The sequence below is a fragment of the Dendropsophus ebraccatus genome, chromosome 2, assembly GCF_027789765.1.
Source record: "Dendropsophus ebraccatus isolate aDenEbr1 chromosome 2, aDenEbr1.pat, whole genome shotgun sequence".
Classification (NCBI taxonomy): Eukaryota; Metazoa; Chordata; class Amphibia; order Anura; family Hylidae; genus Dendropsophus; species Dendropsophus ebraccatus.
The window spans coordinates 34,996,395-35,020,133 of NC_091455.1; the positions used below are offsets into that span (position 1 = coordinate 34,996,395).

The 23,739-nt window shown below is 44.7% G+C and overlaps 1 protein-coding gene across 1 annotated transcript in view; it reads left to right on the plus strand.

Moving 5' to 3' along the window:
* MATN2 (matrilin 2) overlaps positions 1 to 23,739 on the plus strand; it is a 76,705-nt gene that overhangs the window by 42,369 nt on the left and 10,597 nt on the right. Inside the window, 6 exon segments of the mRNA XM_069957322.1 lie at positions 7,282 to 7,404; positions 8,364 to 8,486; positions 11,218 to 11,340; positions 12,235 to 12,357; positions 22,715 to 22,963; positions 22,966 to 23,127. Of these exon segments, the coding sequence (XP_069813423.1) occupies positions 7,282 to 7,404; positions 8,364 to 8,486; positions 11,218 to 11,340; positions 12,235 to 12,357; positions 22,715 to 22,963; positions 22,966 to 23,127 (903 nt within the window).

Sequence of the window (23,739 nt, forward strand, 5' to 3'; positions counted from 1 at the left end):
GGAGATTTCCATATTTTTCTAAAAAAACTCAAGATTTCTGAATGTGACTAGGACTCTAGTCAACTTTCAACCCCTTCTTGTTACAACAGTTTATAGCCATAGAAGCACTTGTTGAAAAAATAGCTTCCCCATATTCTGAGCTCCCCGACCCCTCTATACATTTTCCATATACAGAGGTGTGCTTGGTTCGTTTTTTGTAGGATGAGCTGCATTTTTTTTATTAGTACCATTTTGGGCTAGATATGAAATTTTTCAGGAGGTGAGGTCACCAACAAACAGCTATTTTGACACTGGGTACACAGAGTGTCCACCGTGTGGAATAAATAGGGCTATATTTTTATGGTTCAAACATTTATGTATGTGGTGAGATCAGTTTTATTTATTTAAGTTGAGTTTTGAATTTTGAAAATTAAAAAAAAAAATAAAATTTCTTTTTTTTCACATTTAATCCTCCAAGGGGACTTAAAGGGGATGCTAAGGAGGGACACTATGTGTGTCACCTTCCTCCTTGGCGCCGATTCTACGCTGTTGGTCGGAGTAATCCGGTGCAGTGTTAAGAGCACTGCTGCATCATCAGCCCGCTCCTTCTAATGATAAACAACGGAGCGGGTGGGCCGGATGATTCGGCAGTGGTCCTAACAGTGCACCGGAGCAAAGATTACTCCAACTATCAGAGAGGGACCAGCGGTGAGGAGGAAGGTGAGCGATAGGAAGGATCCCGGCACTCACCAAGTTAAATTATGCTTGTTTATTCAGTGCAAAACATTGTGGGGCACAGGAGGACGCTTTTTGGCATATAACCTTCATCAGTTATATGCCGAAACACGTCCTCCTGTACCCTATGATGTTTTGCACTGAATAAACAAGCATAATTTAGCTTGGTGCCGGGATCCTACCCAAGAGGAGGAAGGTTAGACACACCTCTCTCTCCTTAGCGTCCCGGGTGCTCTAAGGGGCTATCAGCAGGTTAGATTTGTCTAACCTGCTGATAGTTCCCCTTTAAGTAAGCAAGTACAATACTTTGCCATATTACTGTTTGGCACTGTATTACGCTTTGGCAGCCTTTAGCAGGGTGTACTAGGAATAATAAGATTACTGACCTAGGGGGTTTCACTTGGGTCACAGAGGGGGCCCCTATTGTCCTACCATTGTGCTCACTACCATGGTCACCTTTGACCCACAATTGATATAAAATTGGCACCTGCCAAGTTCCATAATCCCATACTGATTCACCTTAATGTGCCAATTTTTACGCCGATTACATTTTCTCTCTGAAAAGTTATAAACTCATCTGTAAATATGAATCTCTACAATTGTATCTACCCAACAAAAGAAATCTAGTTATTAATATTTCCTGATGCTTTCTATTTTAGAAGGAAATGTTCTTTAACTTTTATTGGAACAAAAGAAGCCGTTAATAGTTTATTTGAGCTATGGTCTTGGCCATTTTATCCTGCCCTGCTTACCCAGGCAAAATGCCCAGACCTCTATAGTATCGCATGCATCCAATTTATTGTTCTGGTTATTTCAAACCATCCATGAGGACCTAGCGTTATGATACATGGAACCCATTGTGGTGGTGTAAATTGGTGCCAGAACCATTGGTGTCCATCCTAACCTGCCCTTGTATTTCTTGGATGCTGCAGATTCTGGATTTTCACCCAGGCGTGTTACTAGTTATGTTTCCGCCTTGTAACCTTACATTCAGTTGAAGAGGCATCAAAGTTATCCCCCATCCCACAACTAGGACTCCCATTGAATGAATGAAGCATACTAGGCCTACATATCCACTGCTCCATTCATTCTCTGTGGAGCTTCTAAACACTGACAAGCACTAAAGAAGCTTTCCTGTGTAAGAAAGTGATGAATTATTGCAAGGATGGTCTGGGCTTCACTGCTTGGAACTCCACCAATCTTCAGTATAAATATCCCAGTGTGTAGGGAGCTATGAAACAGACATCAACTAGGAGAGAAGTGGTCGGGCAGTGAAGGGACTCCTTTAAGATAATAAAACCCCTTTAAGTGAGCGAGATGCTAGGCTGTAGTAACAAGGTATGGCCACTATGCAGTGAACTAAGCCAACTGACTCTGGCTCCCTTCACAGCATTTCCGCAGCTCTTAAAGGGGTTGTCAAGAATCAAACAATTGAAATCCTATCCACAGGAGCCACAATAGGCAGTTGGCTCCTTTCAAAACTTTATCGGCAAGGTAAACAGGAGCTGAGGCTGCAGTACTGTGATGCCGTCACTACACAAGAAATAGAGCCAACTGTTGGGTGTTGGCACCCCACCGATCAACCATATCGGTGAAAACCTTTTCTAAGGGTCCTTATATGGGGCTGTGCAGGGATGCAAGCGAGTGCCAACCAGCAAGAACAAGGCCACCCGCCTGCAACAAATAAAAGAGTTATTTTTCACTAAGAACAATCTACAGGCAGTAAATTATATATAGTACTGTCAGTAGAAAACACATGAAGAGCCACTCCAGAAAGTTGTCATACATTACCGCATCAGACCCCCGTTCTATGGTAAGCAATGTATTCATGTCATATTCTATTGTCAATGGCCTCTTCTAATTTCATGCACAATTTGATCATGTTGTACACTAGAGAATCTATAGCCTTGTATATCCTGATCATTCGAGTTCATGGCTATAAAATAAATGATTATAATCACAGGTCTGCATACAGAGAGGATGGTGGGCAGAATGCAATGTAGATTTGGCTCTGTCACTGAATTATGATTACTGTGATAGAAAATATCACAGTAATCACAGTAATACAGTGAAAATGAATGTGTAAAGTACAAAAAGTGAGAAACATAAAAAAAAATAAAACACACACTTTTTATTATAGCAATAAGTGCAGTTTACTACCAAATTACCCCTAACCCCCCCAGATTACCCGTAACCGCCCCAGGTTGCCTGTAACCACCCCAGGTTGTCCGTAATCACGACAGATTGCACATAACCCCCCAGATTACACGTAACCACCGCACGTTGCCCGTAACCACCGCATGTTGCCAGTGACTCCCTCCAGATTGCCTGTACCCACCCCAAATTACCTATAAGCACTTCAGTCTATCCGTAACAATCCTAGATTGTCTGTAACCCCCCCAGGTTGCCTGTAACCACTGCAGGTTGCGTATAACCACCCCAGGTTGCCCGTAATCATGCCAGATTACATGTAACCCCCCAGATTGCACGCAACCACCACACATTACCTCTGACTACTGCACGTCGCCTCTGACCGCCGCACGTCGCCTCTGACCGCCGCACCTTGCCTCTGACCTCCGCACGTCGCCTCTGACCTCCGCACGTCGCCTCTGACCACCGCACCTTGCCTCTGACCACCGCACGTTGCCTCTAACCACCCCAAATTGCCAATGACCCCCTCCAGATTGCCCGTAACCACACCAGATTACAGGTACCCACCTCAGATTACCTATAAGCACTTCAGTTTATCCGTAACCACCCCAGATTGTCCGTAACCACCCTAGATTGTCCGTAACCACCCCACGTTGCCCGTAACCACCCCATGTTTCCTGTAACCACAGCAGGTTGCCTGTAACCACCCTAGATTGTCTGTAACCACAGCAGGTTGTCCGTATCCACCCCACGTTGCCCGTAACCACTCCAGGTTGCCTCTAACCACCCCAGGTTGCCTCTAACCACCCCAGGTTGCCGTAACCACAGCAGGTTGCCCGTGACCACCCCATGTTGACTGTATCCACCCCAGATTACCCATAACGACCCCAGGTTGCCCGTAACCACCTCCAGATTACCCGGAACCACCCCAGGTTGCCCGTAACCACCTCCAGATTACCTGTAATCTCTTTTTTATTTTTTTTTATTTTAGTAACTGTGCTATTCTAATAACCTTCCCTTCTGAGCCCTGCTGTGTGCCCATACAGTGGTTTATGCCCACATATGGGGTACCGTTCTACTCAGGAGAACCTGTGTTACAGATTTTGGGGGGAATTTTCTCTCCTGTTCCTTTTAAAATTGAGAAATTTCAAACTAAAGGAACATATTATTGGAAAAATTCGAGTTTTTCATTTTTACTGTCTATTTTTGAATACTTTCCTCTAATACCTGTGGGGTCAAAATGCTCACCACACCCCAAAATGAATTCTCTGAGGGGTGTACTTTCCAAAATGGGGTGACTTGTGGCGAGATTTTACTCCGCTGGCACTACAGGGGCACTGCAAACGCACCTGGCGCTCAGAAACTTCTTCAGCAAAATCTGCATTGAAAAAGCGAATTGGCCGTTCTTTCCTTCTGAGCCCCGCTGTGTGCCCATGCAGTGGTTTATGCCCACATATGGGGTACCTTTTTACTCAGGAGAACCTGCGTTACAAATTTTGGGGTACTTTTTTTCTCTTGTTCCTCGTGAAATTGAGAAATTTCAAACTAAACGAACATAGTATTGAAAAAATTCGAGTTTTTCATTTTTACTGTCTAATTTTGAATACTTTCCTCCAACACCTGTGGGGTCAAAATGCTCATCGTACCCAAAGATGAATTCTTTGAGGGGTGCACTTTCCAAAATGGGGTGACTTATGGGGGGGTTTTCTCTCTGCTGACACTACAGGGGCACTGCAAACACACCTGGCGCTCGGAAACTTCTTCAGCAAAATCTGCAATGGAAAAGCTAATTGGCGCTCCCTTCCTTCTGAGCCCTCCTGTGTGCCCATACAGTGGTTTACGCCCACATATGGGGTACCGTAGTACTCAAGAGAACCTGCGTTACAAATTTTGGGGTGCTTTTTCTCTCATGTTCCTTTTGAAAATGAGAAACTTTAATCTAAACGTATATATTATTGGAAAATTTTAATTTGTCATTTTTTTACGGCTTAAGGTCTGGGTTCACACTACGTATATTTCAGTCAGTATTGTGGTCCTCACATTGCAACCATAACCAGGAGTGGATTGAAAACACAGAAAGCCTCTGTCCACACAATGTTGAAACTGAGTGGATGGCCGCCATATAACAGTAAATAACTGCCATTATTTCAATACAACAGCCGTTGTTTTAAAATAACAGCAAATATTTGCCATTAAATGGCGGCCATGCACTCAATTTCAACATTGTGTGAACAGATCCTTTCTGTGTTTTCAATTCACTCCTGGTTTTGGTTGCAACATGAGGACCACAATACTGACTGAAATATACGTAGTGTGAACCTGGTGAATACTTTCCTCCAGCCCCTGTAGGGTTAAAATGCTCATTATACCCCTAGATTAATTCTTTAAGGTGTGGAGTTTCCAAAATGGGGTCACTTATGGGGGTTTCCAGTATACAAGCCTCCTAAATTAACTTAAAAAAGTCCCTAAAAAAATCAGTTTTGAAAACTTTCACGAAAATGTGGTAATTTGCTGATATCAGAATCGCTAGCATACGTTAAAGCATCACTGAGCTATAAGCGCATAAAGTGAGACAGGTCAGATTTAGAAAAATGAGCCTGGTCATTAAGGTGCAAATAGGCTTGGTCTTGAAGGGGTTAATGGTTAATAGAAAAGTTTGTCCCCATAGAGAATAATGAAACACTGGCCGCTTAGGCAAGTTCAGTGGTTCATTCATTGCAGGGTGATCCCATTCTTAGGATGGATGGGGTCCCAGCAGTTGGATATTCAGTGATCGACGTGCTGAGATGAAAGTATCCCTTTAAGATAGTGGGCCTGCATGTGTTTTGTATAGATGGACACTTGGCTGATGCTGCTTATAATTCTTACAACCAGCAAGGGTCAGATCCAAGTAATAAAGAATATCAAAATTCTATTGTTTTACTTGGGGTTCAAGAGATCTTAGAATATTAGGTCAAATGTAGGCAGTGTTAGATCAAATGATAGAAATACCATTAGTCTTACTATACAGTGCATCAATTCGACTCCTGGTGAGGGCCTGACCCCATAACTCTTATAGTCTTTCATTGCAATTGGTTTACATAAAATTTCCAATAGTCTACAGTACTTTATAGGTAGTGACCCTTTACAACATAAGCCTGTCTGCCAGGCATACAGCATTTATGTAGTAAGGATTACGGGAAACATCAGCGGGTGCATTTTTATAAGATATGGTCCTGATCTTCCATTGTACGGAATTATCATTGTTCCCCCATTATTTCTTTGTCAGGTGTCAGCAATAATATAACTAGGTGAAATCAGGGACTCTGGTCCACCGGCTCCTCTAGAGTTACATGGTAATGATGGGCGGACCCCACCACAGCCATGTATGATGTCTAATACACGTAACTCGCCTTGATGGAGCCGCTGATTAATACGGCAGGTTAATTGTCCCAGAAGTGACCTCAGCATCCAGGTCCCATAGAGAGTTGAGCCTTGGTTCTGCTCTTGTGGAAAATCATATGATGAGTTATGTTGTTCCACATGGAATTTCAACAAAGGAAAACGGCATGGAAAAAAAGTCGTCATTCTATGTATAGTGAGGTTATGCAAACCATGGGTGGAAACGTTCCAATATATATATGTATCCGCAGTGGTGTAGTAACAGTGGGGCAGAGGTTGTCGTTGCTTCTCAGCGCTGTCTCCTGGGTGGATAGTAAGAGGTGTGATGGTGTTTTATAGTGAGTGTAGCTGAAGGCTCATGGGTCCTGGAGCAGAAGTTCAGCTTGGGCTTTTATATATATATATATATATATATATATATATATATATATATACATTTATTGAAAACAGAACAATTACTGTACAACTATGAATACAGCTATGACGGCCCGATCAATATTGTAAACCATTGCTGATCTGCTAGATCGGCGCTGATTTACTGGACCGATAATCATTTAGCAGAGGCTGCACAGACATCGTTAGCAATGTCCATGCTGCCTTTGCCCAATCGGTCGATTGAGATGATTATCGCTATTATAGGGCCCTTAGGGCCATATTACACCAAACAATTATTGGCCATACTTTGCCAATTACCAGCCGTTCCGGACAATAATTGTTTGGTGTAATAGGTCATGTTAAGAGGCAACGATCAGCTGACATGCAAAATGTCGGCTGATCGTCGTTTTTAAACATGACCGATCAAAACAATGACAATCTCCTCCCACGGACCCCCACTATTACACGCACAGACAGCGAGTGGGGAACAAAAAGGAAACGAGCTCTAACCTGAAAAGTCGGTGCTCGCTTCCTCCTCAATATCGGTCAAAAACGAATAATTCTCTTGTGTCCAATACCAACTAATAATTTATACAATACAAAATAATACATTGCACAACTATATTATAACGTGTCCTTTTCATCTGTATTTCTTATTAGAAGTGGATCATTGCTCGGAGTCTAACCACGGCTGCCAGCATATCTGCACAAACACAGAAGACTCATATAAGTGCCAGTGCCGTGAAGGGTTTGTATTGACGGATGATCAGAAGACTTGTAGAGGTAAGAAGATCTCCTATTATACCCTGAGCATAGTTTTATGATACTGTTATAGTGTTGTCGCCATGAGCAAAGAATGGGGTGAGACAATGATAACATAATTATTCTGTTTAAGCATCACAGTGGCAACATATGAACACATGAAGTTTAGACCATGCTGAACAGTCATCTATATAGGGATTATTAGACAAATGTTCGGCCAATAGCTATTTAGTATGTATGGCCACCTTTGCTCATCCACTCACTTACTGCAACCTCATCTAGTGCCTAACACTACAAACCAACCAGCTGGCTGAACTTCTATGGGTCCATATGGTAAAACTTTATGACTTTGCCGTCATATGGAGCAGAGTTGTTTTTATTCTTGCATTCAATATGTTTTGGTCAAAAAGTTGTGTTTTAGTTTTTTGTTGTTTTTTTTTAACATATTTTATTGAAATTTTCCAAAGCTGTACAGACGTTTTCATACAAAGAGTTCATAGAATAAAAGTATGAGATAACAGCCCAATAATAAGCATCTCCAAGTAATCATGATTGTTTACAAAAAAAAAAACACTAAGGGGGATTTATCGGCGTTGTCGCACACGGGTCTTAACTTATGCCCCATCCCCCTTTTCCCAGCCGGATTCACCAAAAGGCACACGCCCCTGTGCCCGTGCGTGTTATGGGTGCAGACTGTGCAGTGCGTACAGGCTCATGAAAATCCCCATAACTGGCCCAGGGAGACCATATGGCTAGAAACTTGTCTTGTGGTTTTTTTTTTGCCATGTTCACCTGGATGCCATATTCTCCTTTACAAGCACAGCTTCTACCTCCTCTAATTCTCACCCAACAATGATGCAACGTTTCGGCAAGGAAGACGAAGGCATTACGTTACTGCTGAAACGTTCCACATTTGGTGAGAAAACTTGGCTGCTGACTTGATCAATCTAATACCCAGCAATTGCATCTTATCGTTTCAGCTATCGACCACTGCGCTGTGAATGAGCACGGCTGTGAGCACTTGTGTGTTAATGCAGAAGGCTCCTACGAGTGTCAGTGCTTCGAAGGATATTTTCTTCGGGATGATAAGAAGTCCTGTCAGAGTAAGAGCCTCTTATTCCGTTCTAGACAAACCGCAGTCCAGATGCCAATAAATAATTGCAGTGTTTGCTCTATGTTAAGTCTTTACGTGCACAGACCCTTTGGAGCAGCTCAGATGTTGACATCATCAGTTGTAGCCTCTTGGCAGAGAGCATCAGAGGTTAAAACACTACCACAAAAATTCACGGCAAGTTTTGGAGTAATCCTAGAAGGTCATACGTTACCTCGTCTGGGTTCTTGCTGGTGGTTAGTAGAGAATTCTTGAAATATGACTGTAATGGTTACCAAGGGGGAACGTACCAAAGAGACAGACCACACGGCTGCTATGGGACCCCTGGAGAGAGTGGATCTAGTGTTACTTGATCTCTTTTGCTACAGGTTGTAAGGACTTGTACAGGCAGTCCGGTGGGCCTCCAGCTTTAGAACCTGCACAAACACTGACCGACATGTCGTTTCTCATTGGTTCTTCATTGGTGGGCCCCAGATACCCCAGTCCAACACTTTTTACAGAACACTACCTCTCCTAAGGAACTACATTGTTAGTAAAAAAAAAAAAAGGGAAGGGATATTGTCCTGAGTGTCAGATACGGACGAAGGAAGAAGAACCAGACCTTTCTGGTTGGCAAAAGTTGACACCGTAGTGGGATATCTGTTTTGATCTCGGATATTGGTCCCCATCTTTTCTCTAAGTTAATATTTCTTGATTTATAAATGGTACTTGTGGTACTACTCCTGGTCCTGACTCTAGGTTATTCCTGTCTTGACACTTAGACACTATGGGGGACATTTATCAATGTGCGCCCCTAGAGTACGCCATAGAAAAGGGGCAGTTTCACCCCTTTTCCATGGCATACACCAGCTATATCCCCCAACTTGGCTGATGAATGGGTAGGGGTGTGTGGCAAGACGGGGAGGAGGAGTAGCCTTCCCCTGCACCAAATTTTCGTGTGCTCCCGAGCAGGTGTAGATTTGTCTAGGAATACCTGCGCCATAAGCGGGATCGGCTGGCATGAGCCTCTTAGTAAATCAGTCCGGGAAAAGGGGACGGGGCTTTAATTAATGCCCCCCTATGACTGTACCTGTAATGTTACTCCTGACCTCTAGTGTGTTCCTGACTATACTCTGGTCTCAACCTTTGGCCTGGCATCATGGAGGCGCAGAATGCAGGCCTCCTCCCTCCCATGGGCACATTCTCTCTGCTCTCCTGGTAATAACCTTTGACTCCTGACCAGTGCCACTGCTGCCAATCTGTAACTATTTCCTAGTGGTAACCGCTTACACTCTGTACCCCACTCTCCAGATTGCGGCTTACAGAGTCTACATTTTGTAAGTGACCATAGGACAGATTTCAAGGTCCATTACATCTTCTTTCTGGTTTTATGTGCAACTTAATATGCAGAACTTTGAACGCCTATTCATTAGCATGTTTTTTTTTCCTTCCATATTTCTGCTAAGTTCAACATCAATGGTATCTAACAGTAAGCATTATAATGAGGAGACTTCAGTGCAGACTGTGTCATTTTGATGTGTATAAAGCCCATTAAAATTATACTAGAAGCTAAGTAATGTGGTGGAACAAAGAGACGCGGAAGGAAAATCGTCATATATCGGTCAACGCTTTATGTGCTTTGTAACAAACAGATTAGTACAGAACCCCCAGTAAGCCTGGATACTTCTCTATAGAGTTTTCAGCAATGTAGAATTGTATCCTATTTAAAGGGACTCTGCATATCCTGCATGATTTATGCACAGGGGTCAACTTCCAGTTAAAGGGATACTATGCAGAATATTTTTTTTCTAAATTAACTGGTGTCAGAAAGTCATACAGATTTATAAATGACTTCAGGAAGTGGTGTATTCTTTCCTGTCTGACACAGTGCTCTCTGCTGCCACCTCTGTCCCTGACAGGAACTGTCCAGAGTAGCAAATCCCAATAGAAAACCTCTCCTGCTCTGGACAGTTCCTGGCATGGACAGAGGTGGCAGCAGAGAGCACTGTGTCAGACTGGAAAGGAAAGATTTTGCTGTATGGTAATGATGTAGTCCGCTGCATCTGCGTCATCTGCAAAGTAAAAAGACAACTCTGTAATGCTGAATGTACAGACACGGTATGGCAAGGCTTCACTGGACTGGCCTCTTACTATGTTAATAGGTTGCCTCCTAGCCAGGGAATGGAAATATCTGATACCTGTGAGAAGTAGAAGAGCAATGGTAATAGATGCTTTCTTGGTGCACATGTAGAAGCAAACATAACTGAATGTCCCTAGCCTTTCACCTTGCAGTTATATCTCCAGTCTAAGAATGTCGGCTACCATTCTCATAGAGATAAGTGATTGGGGGGGGGGTGTTAGATTCTTGTGTTTCACCACAGACCACACAATAGAAGTACAGATAGGAAGGAATCATCAGCACACCACAACTGAATCCAGATGTGTGCTAGATCAAAGACTGTACCGCAATAATGAAGACTAAATTTGTGGCGTTACGAACAGGTTATGCCTGTCTTTAGGCTTACTCAACTGGTAGAATAAATTAACTCTCAAGTATGGCGTCCTCTCTATAAATACCTGCTATTTCCTCCATTTGCACAACTTTATGGCTAAAAGTGTATGATAATTTGTTATAGTCCTCCAGGAAACTGGGCTTTCTATATGAAACCACCACATTAGACCCAGTCGTGACTTTCCTGTATATTGATACCTGTTTTGGTAACTACATATCCTTCTATTCACAGGTAAAGATTTCTGCAAAACCAGTGAGCACGGATGTGAGCATCTCTGTGTAAATAATGAGAATTCATATATCTGCAAATGTTTTGAAGGCTACATCTTGGCGGATGATGGAAAAAAATGTAAAAGTGAGTAATACTCAAAAGTAGGTTAAGAATTAAGGTTTTCAACAGGATTCATGTATGCCATGTGTCCATTGTTTCCTGGACTCCCTGCATCCAACTTCTTTAGCCACTGGTAATCAAATGCTGAACGATCTGACTCGAGCATGCTCCAGTTGTGTTCATCTCTAGAATGGATGCTTTCTTGGTGCACATGTAGAAGCAAATATAACTGCATGTCCATAGTCTAGCCTTTCTCCCTGCAGTTGTATCTCCAGTCTAGAATTGTCAGACAGAACTCTCATAGAGATAAGTGATTGGAGCCAGATTCTTGTGGTTCACCACAGACCACACAATAGAAGTACAGATAGAAGACAATCATCGGTACACCATAAATGTGCTTTTAAGCTATCCGTGTGCTGGATCAAAGACTGCGCCACAATAATGATGAATGAATATGTGGCGTTACGAGCAGGTTGTGCCCTTCATCAGGCTCAAAAATTATTAGACACAACTGTACAACTGGTGGAATACATGCGCCATTGAACCCACAAGGGCTGACTCCTCTCTATGAATATCTGCTACTTCCTTGATTTGCATAACTTAACAGCATGTCCTTCATTGGTAAAGGAATACTCTGGCGGAATCTTTGAAGTAACCTGACAGTAAGGGGAAACTTCACATGAAATGCCACTCTTAGTTGAAATTCTGCCCTGCGTCTGCTTTGCTGGATTTACTGAGAATGATGTATGCTCAGGTGTTCAATTCCCACACAGCGCCCCCACAGGGGAAATGAAGTATTGCATAGTGCACAAATAAATCATAACTCCAGTATTTTAACACATGATTTTCTAAACCAAATCACCACATTAGACCCAATCCTGCTGCTTTTTTGGTAACTACATATCCTTCTATTCACAGGTAAAGACTCCTGCAAAACCAGTGAGCACGGATGTGAGCATCTCTGTGTAAATAATGAGGATTCATATATCTGCAAATGCTTTGAAGGATACATATTGGCGGATGATGGCAAAAAATGTAAAAGTGAGTATTACTCAAAAGGAGGGATATATATATATATATATATATATATATATATATAAATCTTCAAAGAACTTGTCACCTCTGTTTTAATACTTATATTCTCTGTGATGTAACAATTCTGGAGCATTCTACATTGTGCCTTTCTGCTGTTCTCCTTTCAGAATATTACTACCTTATTATAAATTTACAACAGGGTGTTACCATTCTGGAACTGCCAGCGCTGATTGGACAGTGTCAGTGTGTGTAAGGACACGCCCCTAACTGGCAACACCCAGTTGTCAAAGTATTCATATATGTACAGGAGAAATAGGAGGAGGATTAGCACAATGAAGAGTTTCAATCAGCAGAGGAAAAGAGGCTTTCTATGAACATGATATAAATAAAAATTTTCAAATGTAAATGTATGTGTTTTGTAAGGTTTGGTCCCCATATATAATAAAGATTAATGGGTTTATCCAGGCTTAGAAAAACATGGCTGCTTTCCTTCAGAAACAGCACCGCTCTTGTCCTCAGTTTGGGTGTGGGTTGTGCAGATCAGTTCTATTGAAGTGAATAGAGCTGAAATGTAATACCACACACAACCTGACAACAGGGGTGGCGCTGTTTTTGCAAAAAGGTAGTTATGCTTTTACTAATCCTGGATAAGCCCTTTAAGTGTATATACATGACTATATAAGAATGGAAACTAATGTGTAGGATAGAAAAAGACACGGTAGGGTTATGTTGGGTGACAAACCAGTAAGTTAATATTCATTAGTTTTGTGCTTTTTAGGCTGCAGCCTCATTGTGTGTCATTAGCGTCTCATATAAAACAGAAGGAGTTAAGGCAGGAAAACTGATTAACCACAAATTGCACAATAGGATTTGTCTGTACAAGTAAATCTGCCGCCACAAACAATACGAATCAGACGGGAACAGTTGGTGAGAAATTTCAGATGCATAATCTGTTTTTGTGTCCGGCTTAAATCTCCGCAGCTCCCAGGATTCTATATGATTAGATAAAACTAGGCCTGCAGTACAAACCTATGGGGATGGAGATTACAGAGAGGTCGGCCCATAGCCGCTACTGAATAAATAGCGAGACAGATTTGTCGTACGTGGTTTGTCTATGGGTATTAAAATGCACTGTAATATAAGCTTCTATAGTAAAGACGGATTGCATTATCAGACCTACTGACCTAGTATCCTAGTAACCTGACCATTTCATTATATAGAAGAACCCACAGCAGAGGTTGAAGATGCTTGAAAGGTTTGTTTCACATTATAATATATATGAGCAGGACGCGTGTTTCTCAACTGCTTGTATCTCTATCTGTAATCTGAGGTTATTGGGGGAAAGATTAGAAGCAACGTGAGAAAATATTACATTACTGAAAGAGTAGTAGATGCTTGGAACAAACTAACAGCAGATGTGGTAGGTAAATCTACAGTAACTAAATATAAACCTGCCTGGGATAAATATATATCTACCCAGGGGCTGGCTGGAAAATTTTAGCCCGGGGGGCAAGTACACAGCACTGGCCCATGAGTAGCAGGCTGGCAGCCCATCCTTAAAGGACCACTCTGGCCTCTTACCTCTTACCTATAACATCTTCGGTCCTTCCAGTCATTTGTGACCAAATATCCTACTGTGCCCTGTGAAAGGGTCAGAACTCACTTTCCTGTATAAGTCTATGGGGCGGCTCAGTGATGACACAGAACGGTCCCATAGACAGATGCTAGGAAAGCTGGGTGACCTCTATCATACTGAGTACAAGATGCTGGAAAGCTGGGTGACCTCCATCATACTGAGTATAAGATGCTGGGAAAGCTGGGTGAACTCCATGATACTAAGTATAAGATGCTGTGAAAGCTGGGTGACCTCCATTATACTGAGTATAGGATGGTGGGAAGGCTGGGTGACCTCTATCATACTGAGTATAAGATGCTGGAAAGCTGGGTGACCTCCATCATACTGATTATAAGATGCTGGGAAAGCTGGGTGACCTCCATGATACTAAGTATAAGATGCTGTGAAAGCTGGGTGACCTCCATTATACTGAGTATAGGATAGTGGGAAAGCTGGGTGACCCCCGTCATACTGAGTATAAGATGGTGGGAAAGCTGGGTAACCTCCATCATACTGACTACAAGATACTGGGAAAGCTGTGTGACCTCCATCATATTTAGTATAAGATGCTGGGAAAGCTGGGTGACCTCCATCCTACTGAGTATAAGATGGTGGAAAAGCTGGTGACCCCCATAATACTGTGTACAAGATGCTGGAAAGCTGGGTGACCTCCATCATACTAAGTATAAGATGGTGGAAAAGCTGGTGACCCCCATAAAACTGTGTACAAGATGCTGGAAGGCTGGGTGACCTCCATCATACTGAGTATAAGATGGTGGGAAAGCTGGGTGACCTCCATCATACTGAGTATAAGATGGTGGGAAAGCTGGGTGACCTCCATCATACTGAGTATAAGATGGTGGGAAAGCTGGGTGACCTCCATTATACTGAGGATAAGATGGTGGGAAAGCTGGGTGACCTCCATTATACTGACTACAAATACAAGATGCTGGGAAAGCTGCCTGACCCTCATTATACTGACTACTACGCAAGATGCTGGGAAAGCTGGGGTTACTGTATTTTTACAATAGTTTATATCACTCGATGTACTTCTGTATATATGTCTCCTCTATGTACTCCTGTGTAGGTCTCCTCTTGTATATATGTATCATCTATATACTTCTGTATATACGTCTCCTCTATGTACTGCTGTATATATGTATCCTCTATGTCCTCCTGTATATATGCCTCCTCTATGTCCTCCTGTATATATATGTATACTCTATGTACTGCTGTATATATGCCTCCCCCTGTATATATGTATCCTCTATGTACTGCTGTATACATGTATCCTCTATTTACTGCTGTATATATGTATCCACTATGTACTCCTGTATATATGTATCCTCTATGCCCTCCTGTATATATGTATCCTCTATGTAGCAGGGACACATGCAGGCGAGGGCATTTCCGGGATAAGCGAGGGGGGGGGGGTAGCGGGACACATGGTGCCTCCATCTAGGTAGAGTGTAGTAGTGGAGGTATAGTGGATAATGGGTGTAGTAGTACAGGTAAAGATGAGGGGTGAGGTAGTACAGGTATAGATATGGGGGGTATTAGTAATACTGATGAGGGGGATTAGTAGTACAGGTATAGATGTGGGCTGTAGTAGTACAGGTAAAGATGAGGGGTGTAGTAGGAATAAAGGTATAGATGAGAGGTGATAGGGGCATACTGGGGGAAACTGGGGCAGCTGGGGATGACTGGGAGAGCTGGGGGTGTACGGGGCAAACTGGGGAGTGAGTGGGGCAGCTGGGGGTGACTGAGGGGGACTGGGGCAAACTGGGGTTGACTTAAGCGGGACTGGGGCAGTTGGAGTTGACTGAATGAGGACTAGGGCAGACTGGGGGTGACTGAAGGGGGACTGGGGCAGACTTGGGCGACTGAGGGGGGACTGGGCAGACTGTGGATGACTGAGAGGGACTGGGGCAGACTGGGGTGACTGAGGGGGACTGGGCAGACTGTGGATGACTGAGGGGGACTGGGGGTGACTCTAGGGGGACTGGGGCAGCTGGGGGTGACAGAGGGGGACTGAGGCAGACTGGGGGTGACTCTAGAGGGATTGGGCAGCTGGGGGTGATTGGGGCAGGAGTGCACATATCCCTCCTCCTCTCACCCCGGCACACAGGTTCCCCTACCGGCCACACGTGCAGGTCCCCGGTCTCTGAAGCAGGCCACAGGGACTGTAGAGGTGATAGCGTCACTGCCATTACTGGAGCTGTACAGCGGGATCGGGGATGCAGATCCCGCTGTTCAGCTCCAGGACCCGAAGCAACGTTATCACCACTACAGTCCCTGCAGCCTCCTCCAGAGACCGGGGACCTGCACGTGTGGCCGGGAGGGGAGCAGGACGTGATATGTATAGCTGGGGTAGGTCAGTCGCGGCTCTGTTAGGCGGACTGCCGACCGCCCTGCACCTCACCTCCGGCCCGACACTCCACGCACCGCCGCCCGCCATGCACCTCACCTCCGCGCCGACTGCTTGACCTGCACCTCTTGCCCGGCCGCCAACCCGTCACTCTACGCTGCTCCACCTGCAATGATTTTTTGTGAAAATTGAATTTACGGTTTTAATCGAAATTGATTCTAACCTTCTGGGCAAATTAATTTGATTAATCGCCCAGCCCTAACTCCTCTGTATGTATGTATCCTCTATGCACCCCTGTATATATGTCTCCTCCTGTATATATGTATCCTCTGTATGTCTCCTCCTGTATATATGTCTCCTCCTGTATGTATGTATCCTCTATGTACCCCTGTATATGTCTCCTCCTGTATATATGTATCCTCTGTATGTCTCCTCCTGTATGTATGTATCCTCTATGTACCCCTGTATATATGTCTCCTCCTGTATATATGTATCCTCTGTATGTCTCCCTCCTGTATATATGTCTCCTCCTGTATATATGTATCCTCTGTATGTCTCCTCCTGTATGTATGTATCCTCTATGTACCCCTGTATATATGTCTCCTCCTGTATATATGTATCCTCTGTATGTCTCCTCCTGTATATAAGTCTCCTCCTGTATATATGTATCCTCTATGTACCCCTGTATATATGTCTCCTCCTGTATATATGTATCCTCTGTATGTCTCCTCCTGTATATATGTATCCTCTATGTACCCCTGTATATATGTCTCCTCCTGTATATATGTATCCTCTGTATGTCTCCTCCTGTATATATGTATCCTCTATGTACCCCTCTGTATGTCTCCTCCTGTATATATGTATCCTCTATGTACCCCTCTGTATGTCTCCTCCTGTATATACATATCCTATATGTACCCCTGTATATATGTCTCCTCCTGTATATATGTATCCTCTGTATGTCTCCTCCTGTATATATGTCTCCTCCTGTATATATGTATCCTCTATGTACCCCTGTATATATGTCTCCTCCTGTATATATGTATCCTCTGTATGTCTCCTCCTGTATATATGTATCCTCTATGTACCCCTGTATATATGTCTCCTCCTGTATATATGTATCCTCTGTATGTCTCCTCCTGTATATATGTCTCCTCCTGTATATATGTATCCTCTATGTACCCCTGGTAAAGTCCAAGGTTGGAACAGCGGAACCTCCCAGGGATGCACAGTCTCCGTCAGGTGGGCCCACACCTGATACTCAATAGCGAAAAAGAAATGGTGTGGAGACAGCATCCATCCAGTGAAAAAAAAAATTTTTACTTTATTTTAAGCCATTGCATATAAAAAGATTACCGACGTTTCGGCTCTAACACTCCTGAGCCTTTCTCAAGTGTTAGAGCCGAAACGTCGGTAATCTTTTTATATGCAATGGCTTAAAATAAAGTAAAAATATTTTTTCACTGGATGGATGCTGTCTCCACACCATTTCTTTTTCTCTATGTACCCCTGTATATGTCTCCTCCTGTATATATGTATCCTATATGTACCCCTGTATAGATGTATCCTCCTGTATATATGTATCCTCTATGTACCCCTGTATATATGTCTCCTCCTGTATATATGTATCCTCTATGTACCCCTCTGTATGTCTCCCCCTGTATATATGTATCCTCTATATACTCCTCAGTATGTCTCCTCTTGTATATAATGTATCCTCTATGTACCCCTGTATATATGCCTCCTCCTGTATATATGTATCCTCTATGTACCCCTGTATATATGCTTCCTCCTGTATATATGTATGCTCTATGTACCCCTTTGTATGTCTCCTCCTGTATATATGTATCCTCCTGTGTAGGTCTCCTGTATATATGTATCCTCCTGTGTAGGTCTCCTGTATATATGTATCCTCTATGTCAGGGAGGGGGAACCTTGGCTCTTCAGCTGTTGCAAAACTACAACTCCCATCATCCATGGACAGCCTATCACTCTCCAGCTATGATGGGAGTTGTAGTTTTGAAGCAGCTGGAGGGCCTTGGTTCCCTCCCCCTGCCCTATGGCCTGCTGTGTAGATCTCCTGCTGTGTAGGTACCTTGCTTGCTGCAGACACCATCTTCTCTGTCTTCAGGCTCTTCTAGCCCAGTTGCAGAAGAACCAGCTGGGAGGAGAGAGCGGCCTCTGGTGGCCGGAGGAAGATACTGCCTACAGCAGTTTGCTTTTTACCATAAGCCTCTTAGGCTTATAGAAAGCATAGTGGCCATACAGGGGGCGGGGCTTACCGGCATGGGGGCGGGGCTTCGGCGGCCGCTTCCATCACAGTCCGGATCCACCACAGCCACAGGTACATATGACTGAAGAGGGCCGGGGCTGTAAGCAGGGGAGGTACTGAGGACTCCAGCCAGCTGTCAGCAGCCATGCGGCCCTGACAGCTGGGGGAAGACCGGCCCGGGGGGCATATGCCCCCCTGCCCCCCGGCCCAGCCGCCCCTGTATCTACCCAGGGCCGGCTCCAGGATTTTGCGGCCCCTCATCCATCCACTATGCACCCAACACCCACACAGTATGCACAATCACTTGAGACACCACTAACATACACAAACACACTCTATTGACACAGACACTGACTAACACTGAATGACTGACTGACACACTCAGACACTGACACACAGCACTCCGCCTTCCTCGCTGTCGGGCTGCTCTCCACCCTGAAGGTTGAAGACTTTCAGGTCATGTGATCAGGTCCTTTACCCTTTTCTCTCTCTGTGCAGGACCTGCTCGGCCTCCTGTGTCTTCTGATGTTCAGCCCCTCACCCTGTATTACATGGAATATTAGAATACCAGGCCCCTCCCCCTCTCTGGGCCCCTAGAGGCGCTGTGGGTTCCTGACACTTGCCCGAGTAAGCCCTGTGCTGATGCCGGCCCTGATCTATCCTAAGATAATAATAATAAAGGGCAGACTAGATGGACCAGGTGGTCTTTTTCTTCGGTCTTTTTCTGTTTCTATATTAATCACAGTATTGCCGATGCGCATCCTGCTCATGTCTGTTACTATGTGAAATAAACCTACCGCACATCCTCAGCTTCAATGAGTGCCAGGACTCTTCCTGTATACTGCCATTGGCTAGGCACAGCCTGGGACCTGCATGTACATCTTTCTTTCTATCCTGCCAGGATTCAGTTCAGTTCTTGGTGCTAAAACCTGACTATGTGACTACTTGGTGGGTGATTTGCACTGTTACAGATTTCGCACCATGCCCAGGAGCTGTAAGTAACACATCTACAGTCACTGAGAGTTAGTGGGGGAGAAAATACAATCCTGACAGGAGAAGCTTCAATAGAGGAGTGACAGTGGCGATATAGGACGTGTGCTGCCGAGGGAAGAAGGGATAGAATGGGCTGAATCTGAAGCCACAATAAGCTTCCAAACCAACCAGATATAACTATACGCTGCACTGTATGCTACCTGGGAGCTGACAAACTCTATAGGGAGGTCATTAATATAAAATGTATAATTCATAACTATAATTCAAACTCGGGCATCCACACCCCATAGACCCCTTATACTGTAGCATGTCCCAGCCCTGTGCTGTTTATATGGATTCTTGCTGATTTTTAGGACTTCCAGGTGCAGAACTGTGGAGGGTTTCTAAAACCAATCTATGGGGGAAAAAATACAAAAAAAAATTCTTTTAGTGTCTTAACAGCTCTATCTGGTGGTCAAAGCTGGTATTACAGTTTACACCCTCAGCATTGGACTGTGTGCAGGGCTTATCTAGGACAACAATTCATAACTGACAATGAAACTCTTGAGAAAGACTTTATTCCATGTGTAAGTTACCGAATCACCCAAGAAAGTATGGGTCAGTCTAGAGAAAATATCTAAAACATCATAAGATGCTCAGGTCACATGACTGGATAAAGTCAAGTGCAGACATATAGCTGCGATGGGGCCTAATTCAGACTGGTCTTCAGCCTTCAGTGCAGGTAGTTGACTAGTATACAGGCCCTAGACCACCAGAGATTAATTAACTCCTTCACTGCCCTGACCACCAGGGATATTGTTATTAACTCCTTCACTGCCCTATACCACCAGGGATAGTATTAACTCCTTCACTGCACTAGACTACCAGGGATGTTATTAACTGTGCTACACCACATGGCATGGTATTAACTCCTTCACTGCCCTGGACCACAGGATGTTATAAACTGCCATAGTCAACCAGTGATTACACCATTTTCTCTATCCCACCAGGGATATTAATTCCTTCACTAAGAGTGAGTGGCTGAAAAGTGTGTGGGAGGCAGAGCAGCTACATGCTCCGCCCAGTGCTTAGTTACCAGGTGCGTGGTGGCAATTGCCACCCATCTAAGACCTTTAAAGATTATAAAATACTGGGGCTGGTTCACAATCCATCACGGACGTGACCGGTTTCCTCTTAACTCTTTTGCTGACCTGGATCACCAGGGTTATAAACTCCTTCATTGCCCTAACTTAGACCACCAGGGATGTTATAACCCCTTCACTGCCCTAGACCACCAGGGATGTTATTAACGCCTTTACTACCCTAGACCACCAGGGATGTTATTAAACTCCTTCACTGCCCTAGACACCAGGGATGTTATTAACTCCTTCATTGCCCTAACCTAGACCACCAGGGATGTTATTAACCCCTTCACTGCCCTAGACCACCAGGGATGTTATCAACTCCTTCATTGCCCTAACCTAGAGACCATAGGTCTCCAAACTGCGGCCGTCCAGCTGTTGCAAAAACCACAATTCCCCTCATGCCTGGACCGCTAAAGCTTTGGATTTTGCTGTCAAGGCATGATGGGAAATGTAGTATTGCAACAGCTGCAGGGACGCAGTTTGGAGACCCATGCTCTAAACCACCAAGGTTGTTATTAACTCCTTCGTGCCAGCCTGTGTACAGGGGCGGTCTTGGCATTTCTGGGGCCCCAAGCGAGGTTATGTCTGGGGCCCCCCCCTCAACACGCGTTCCAAAACAATAGACGCTGTGTGTTGCCCCAGTAGTATATACCCCTTGTGCGCTACTGTCAGTAATATATACTCCTTGTGTGCTGCCCCCAATAGTATATACCCCTTGTGTCCTGCCACCAGTAGTATATACCCCTTGTTTGCTTCCCCCAGTAGTATATAGACCCCTGTGTGTTCCCCAGTTATATATAGCCCCCCGTGTGCTCCCCCAGAAGTATATAGACCTCCTGTGTGCTGTCCCAGTTGTATATAGACCCCCTGTGTGCTGCCCCCAGTTGTATATACCCCCTGTGTGCTCCCCCACTGTATATAGGCCCCCTGTGTGCTCCCTCAGGGGTATTTAGCCCCCCTGTATGCTCTCCCACTTGGATATAGACCCCTGTGTGCTCCATCAGTAGTATATAAACCCCCTGTGTGGTTCCCCAGTAGTATATAGACCCCCTGTGTGCCCTACCAGTAGTATATAGACACCTGTGTGCTCCCCCAGTAGTATATAGCCCCCCTGTGTGCTCTCCCACTTGGATATAAACCTCCTATGTGCTCTCCAAGTTGTATATAGACCCCATTCTGCTGCCCCAAGTAGTATATAGACCCCCTGTGTGCTGCCCCCAGTAGTATATAGACCCCTCTGTGAAGCCCCAGTAGTCTATAGCCCCCCTGCATGCTCCCCCTGTTATATAGCCCCCCTGTGTGCTCCCTCCATTTATATAGACCCCCGATGTGCGCTCCCCAGTTAAACAGACCCCTGTGTGCTCCCCCTCCCATATAGTATATAACACAATAAACAAACACTCACCTGGGTTCGGGCGTCTCCTCTTCTCTTCACTCTTGTGGCCGCAGGAAGGGTTTTCCCTGCGATCACAAGAGGCCGCACTCCCCTTGTCCTGGCCCTGATGCTCCAGTGATGTCACTGGAGCGCCGGCACCACAAGGACAAAGCTGCCACAAGAGTGACTGACAAGAAGGGAGCCAATGTCTCCCGCCCTGTCAGTGCTGCTGCAAGTAACTATGAGCGCTCATTACGAGTGATCATAGTTACAGTTCAGATGGCAGCAGCGAGCGGGGCAGCGGCCCTGTCCAGCGGTCTTGAGCTCAAGAGCGGGGAGTGGGGGCCCCAAGCGATCGCTTGGGTGCTTGGTGCCAAAGACCACCACTGCCTGTGTAGACACCTTGTTGACAAGGTAAATGACCACACCCACTTGCCAATTTATCTACTTGTCAATTAGTAGAGAACCCACACAACGCAGAGACAAAATGCTCAAGAATTAGTATCTTATGGGCAATACAAGCATCGACTAAAACAGCTGAAGATGCAATGAATTTCCTAGCCAGATGAGTATATGACTAAACGATGAATAATATGTACTGCGTGTCTGTTTTCAGAGTGTGGAGAAGGACCAGTGGATTTGGTGTTTGTCATCGATGGATCCAAAAGCCTGGGAGAAGACAACTTTGAGCTTGTTAAGCAGTTTGTCAATGGGATTATAGACTCACTGGAGGTGTCGCAGAAAGCCGCACGTGTAGGACTGGTGCAGTACTCCACTCACGTCCGCACAGAGTTCACTATGGCTCAGTACAGCTCCGCCAAGGATATAAAGAAAGCTGTGTCCCTAATGAAATACATGGGCAGGGGTCCATGACGGGACTTGCTCTGAAGCTCATGTATGAGAAAAGCTTTTCAGAGGCTCAGGGTGCGCGGAGACGGTCCCTGGGTGTACCAAGGGTGGCCATTGTGTTTACTGACGGACGAGCACAAGATGAGGTCGCCGACTGGGCCAGCCGGGCAAAGCAAAATGGTATTTTATGTCTCATCTCTTTTATCTTAGTACGGTATATGTTTTTTTAAGGAAACCTGTCATCACTTTCATGCTGCCTGAACCACAAGTCATCTGGGAGGTCCCTGCAGCTTCTTCACATCCCACTAGGCGAGATTGATAGATTTCGCCTAGTTTTGGTATAAGGAGCGATCGAACAATAAAGGCTTGTAGGATGGAGAGAAGCCACTGGGGACCGCCTCCATGACTCATGGTTCAGGCAGCATAAAAGTGGGGGCAGGTGACCTTTAAAAAGTTTACTGCAAGTAAAGGGAACTCTGACGACAAACAAATTCTTTCAGATCAACTGGTGTCAGAAAGTTATACAGATTTGTAATTTATTTCTATTAAAAATATCAAGTCTTCCAGTACTTATCAGCTCCTGTATGTCCAGCAGGAAGTGGTGTATTCTCTCCAGTCCGACATAGTGCTCTCTGCTGCCACCTCTGTCCCTGTCAGGAACTGTCCAGAGCTGGAAAAAAAATTTTATGGGGATTTGCTACAGTTCCTAACAGAGGTGGCAGCAGAGATCACTTTGTCAGACTGGAGAGAATACACCACTTCCTGCCGGAAATACAGCAGCTGATAAGTACT